General features: G+C 51.9%; 1 protein-coding gene across 1 annotated transcript; it reads left to right on the forward strand.

The window, feature by feature from the left end:
* The first annotated feature begins 441 nt into the window (after positions 1-441).
* On the forward strand, positions 442-3,453 carry LOC103804478 (ankyrin repeat and SOCS box protein 18-like). Its single transcript, XM_009077092.1, is given in 7 exon segments — positions 442-539; positions 1,221-1,294; positions 1,297-1,516; positions 1,614-1,692; positions 2,355-2,419; positions 2,421-2,457; positions 3,268-3,453. Coding segments are annotated over 7 exon segments (759 nt in total).
* The last annotated feature ends 1,515 nt before the right edge of the window (positions 3,454-4,968 follow it).

Consider the following 4,968-nt stretch of genomic DNA (forward strand, 5'->3'; position numbering starts at 1 on the left):
CCATCAGATCCTGGGGAAGGTGACACTGCAGGCTCAGAAAAAGTTAAGTATATTATTATTTTCCCCCTACATATGTTAGCATTCACCTGGGCCAGGAAACATAGGAAATATCCCAGTATCATCCTTCCTCCCTGGGGCTCCTCTTCTTCCCCATCCCTGCTGCTGGAAGGATCAGGCTTGGACTTCACTTGCTCTCAGCTCCTTCTCATCTCACTTCTGAGTCAGCCCAGAACCTCACTTAGGGCTCTGGTGACACCTGAGCTAAAAGAAAAGCACATTAGAGGAAAAATAAAGAGGCAGGGGGAGGGGGTTAAAGGTTCATGCTCCTACCTAGACTTCAGCCAGCTACTGCTGAGGCTTCCCAAAGGATTGCTCTTCCCACCTCGCTGGCAGCATCTCTTAGGAAACACAAGCTCGCCACGTATTCGAACTCCAGGTTAGATGGCGTATGGGTCTGTTTCCCCTCCAAAATTCACCTACCCCGTGCCGCAGCAGCAAGCTCAGCCCCACGTGCGGCTGCAGACAGCCCTGCCCGAGCGGTCACATTGAGCTGCGCCGGCCCTGTCGGCTCACAGCGGGAGATGCAGCAGTCACTCTGATTCATTCAGACTGGCTCATCACACCCGTTTACTCACGTACACACCAGAAAAAAAACCAAATACCCCACCACCATCACCTGGGCGTACCAGGTGTATTTAACCCCCCATGTGTTGTCAGAAGGATGCAGGCAGAAGGCTCTGATGGGAACCAGCATCCCCACGTTAAGGTAGCCACGACTCCTCTTTGGGGCAGGAACCCAACACAAGTGTTTGGGTCCCTTAATGGGAGAAGGAGAATCTACTTTTATATCCAAGCAAGTGGGTCTAGGATGGTGGGAGCCTGGCAGGTCAAGGACAGTGAAGGTGGTCAAAAATGGTCAAGGTGGTCAAGGATAATCAAGCTGGTCAAGGATGACCCTTCATGAATGATGCTGGTCAAGGGCAAGAGGGAAACATTGCCCAAACCACCATAGCCCCCTCTGCATTGGGCACCAGGGCACAGTGTCACAGACCCACACACACCTCCAGCTGCTCCCTCCCAAAATCCTTGAGTGCCACAACCCCAGCTCCAGTGTGACTTCCATCTCCCATCCCATCATCCCTCATGGCTCCCACTACAGCCTATGCCTGACCAAAACCCTTCTTAGAGGTACACCCTGCAGACTCCCCAACTCTTTGCAGGTGTGCCAGACTCCTGCTGACATATGGGGCCACTGTTGACCTGCCGAGTGAGACCGGAAAGGAGACAGCGCTGCACATGCAGCCAGGCACTGACTCTGTGACCATGCCCACCTCTACCTGCTGCACGTGGCATGCATTGAAGCATGCAGCACACAGGAGGATACAGCCCTTGGCATCCTCTTTGGGCAGGAGCCAGGTGCCAGCAAGAGCTGCCTGCAGCTCTGCTGGTTGCTGACTGCCCACAATGCCGACATCAATGCCTGGGATGAGACACGGAGGAGTCCCTTGCACTCCTGGTGTGCTTCCTCCTGTGGTGCGAGGCCATCATTCACGCCATTGACTACGATGGCATCTCCCCGCTGGGCTGTGTGCTCAGAGCACTGCCTTCAAAAGGGAGCTGCGTCCCCACCTCATAGTCCAGCTGCTGCTCAACCACAGCTCCCAAAAGATATGGCCTTCTGCCTTCATCAAGGTACAAAACAGTCTCTGTGCATTCCCTCACACCTAGGATGGTGCAGTTGGGGTTGGGGTGCTTTGGGAAATAAAAAGCCAGGGGGGGTGGGAGAATTTGGGAGAACCTCCCAGTCCAGGCAGGGAGAGGAGACCATGGCACCAAGGTTGGCTATGCTGCTGAGAATGATGGAAATGAAAGCCCAGCTTGATGTGGCAGCAGGTGGAGCAGGCAGGGCAAAGGGCAGGGTGGAGCCAGAGTGGCTCAGAGGGGCTGGCAAGGAGGATATTTTCCTGCCTAGGGAGTGTCAGAGACAAGCTCGGTACCTCAGCCACCAGTGCAGCTGCCTTATAGCTCTGCATTTCATTGATTTTACATCAAACAATAAAGAAAATATTATCCTGGCTTATCACACACAAGCCACGAAAGTAAATAAGAAGCAAGAGCTGCATCCAGAGGAAGTGTCTCAGCAAGGCAGGTAGGTCTTCCCACTGCTGATGGAGCAGATGGAGAAAAACCTCCAAAACATGCCAGGAGAAACCCTACACCTGCCTTATCCTTACACAGGGCAATCCCAGCCTGGACCGTGGTGGGGTGGGACAAATCCCATCTGCAGCAGGTGGATGCTCTCTCCCCCTGGGACCTGCCTCTCCATCTGACCCCCTCACATTGCCCACATGTAGGTGCTGAAGTCCTGCACAGCTGTGCCAGAGGTCATGGAAGTCCTCTTCAATTCTTACTCACAAATCCATCTCCAACACATGGGCCAGGGCTGTGCCAGAGGAGGTGTTCCACCTGAGACAGCACTGGTGTTTTGGATGGCTGAGTCCCAAGGAGGGAGTTTTACCCACAGAGAGAGGGGTTTTTCCCCACCCAGACTTCACTTGGATGGGAAAAAAAACGCAAAAGGAACAGTCCCCAGAGCACCACTACACTCCTGATTCATCCAGGTTTGCATCCTTTTAGCTCCATCAACATGAGACCCTCACATCCCTGCCCCAAACTGCAACAAAATCCACTCACAGCATGAGAAAGTGGCCCTGGAGTCAGAGCACTGCCCACCAGGAGCTCACACTGCTCATTTAGGTTTGAAAAAGCTCCTACTCAGGTGTGCAACGGGTACAGCCAGCCCACTCTGCCATGATTTGGGATGGCTCCTGGCCCCCACAGGTCCTTGGTTGGGAGGCAATGGCTGCTGAAATGCAAATAAAGCCTTCAGCATGTTCTAGGAGATGGGAGAAAGAATTATTCCAAGCTAAGGAAAGGCTGAGGCTGTACAGCACAATCCTGCTTTGTTTCCTTGTATCAGAAACAAAGTCTTTTACGTCAGCTGCTTACAGGGCTGTTACTGCCGTGGCCGCGGGAACATCCTGCTCTGCAGCACTGGCAGCGAGGCTGAGTTCCTCCCATATGCTTCCACAGGAGATTTTCTCATCCAACCTTCACCTGCAGAGCCATGTCAGCGCATGGACCCCTAACCCATAGTCACACACAGATTCCTTACCTCCTTCCCTTAGATCTTCGTTCCAAAGTATCTCCAACTTGTTTGGTACTCAGGAAAAACGTGATGCTCATGTTCCCACACTCTCTCTGCAGCAGCACCAACCATTCTACGAGTCCTTTTTCCAGCTGGAGGACACAGCCTGGTGCCTGCAGCACTTCAGCCATTCTACTATTCGGAAAAAGTTTGGCAGCAAGGGCCATTGCCTCGTGCCCTTGCTGCCTGTGCCCAAGGCTCTGCGTGATTACCTGCTGCTGGAGCCCGAAGGAGTCATACTTTGAAGAAGCAGATCCAGGTCCAAGTGCAGCCCTTCCTTCCTTCGTGTTCCCTCCACGGAGCACAGCAGCATCCATTTCTGTCAGCCGAGCCAAGGAACTCCAGTTCCCATGATAGATGGCTGTTTTCCAGGGATTTATAATGTAACTAAAATGTGCTTTCAGCTGTAACTTTGTATAGATTTTTTTCTAATTGTGCTTTAAATAGATTATAAAGAGTAATAAAATGATTAGTAGCTGTTAGGAGGCAGCAGCAGTTATGAATAATGCTCATTATAAAGGATCCCTACAAAACTCCTCAGGTGTGCAAAGGCAAACATGCACAGCAGGTGACTCCAATCAGCCCATGTGGGCATCAGATCCCCTTGGATAACTCTCACCTGTGAGCAGCACAAGCAGTGCCAGGACCAGAGGTGCAGCATGAAAGCAGGATGCAATATCCAGTGGCATTAATAGAGACCAAAAATCTGTTTTTTTGAGAAAGTGCTGGTTATTCCACACTGGGGGGTGACGCAACCCCTATATCTCCCTGCAGCCCACGGGCTGCATCAGCACCTCCCATACCCATCATGCCTATCCCTGCTCCTAGACTGGCACATGAAGGGGCTGGAAAACCCAGGGGCACCCCAAAATGCAGGAGCTTGGGCTTTCACTTCCCACAGCCACTTAGCCAAAGGTACCAGGAGGAGTGAGGATTTGTTTTCCTCAGAGTCTCAGGCTCCCCAGATGAATTCCTGGTGAACAAAAGCAAGTGCACACACACACATCCCTTGGAAAAGCAGCTGCGCTCATGCCAGCAGCTTTGCCAGATCGTTCCACTGCTTAATTCCATTCACTATTCCAATATAAATATCCATATAAATAACTCATTTTACATGTTTGGTTGGAGTTTGCACCAGCACCCAGTGCTGTCCTAGGTTGAAGAGTCAGTGCAGATCCCAGACCTGCTGCCCTTAGAGCACGGAAATGTGGAAGAAAAAGAAATTCCTACCTCTCCTAGCTTCCAGCTGCTGCTTCCACAACTTCCCTTGCCCTTTAAGTTGTATATGGATGTGCATGAGCATCATGAGGCTCCTCGGTGTTCTCAGTCTTTGATGCCCCACACAGGTATGCTCCACAGCAAACCTCCGTGACCTCTGAGACAGGCACTTGGTGACTTTAGTGGCTGTTGGACTTCATGGTTTGTTTTGTGCTCAGAGCAGGGTGCAGGATTTAAAAGGGATTTAGAGAAAACCCATCCTGGCTGAGTCATTTTGCATTTCAACCAGCCCAATCTAAATTTTGGGGGCTTCTTTCATCTTTTGTGTGGTCCCCCTAGCAGGAAGAATTACACATTTTACATCCGTATTGGGCACGTTTGCATGGAGATAGAGTCCCACCAGGTGACTGCACCCTCCCCCAAAATCCCAGATCCTTGACCTCGCTCCGCAGCTGGGGGTGGGGGGAGGTGTGGGAAATGCACATCAAAGGCGAAAGGACACCCCCCTGGCTGTGTGCGGGGGGCGGAGGGGAGATGTGCTG

This window comes from Acanthisitta chloris, unplaced genomic scaffold, assembly GCF_000695815.1.
Source record: "Acanthisitta chloris isolate BGI_N310 unplaced genomic scaffold, ASM69581v1 scaffold15416, whole genome shotgun sequence".
In the NCBI taxonomy this organism is placed as follows: domain Eukaryota; kingdom Metazoa; phylum Chordata; class Aves; order Passeriformes; family Acanthisittidae; genus Acanthisitta; species Acanthisitta chloris.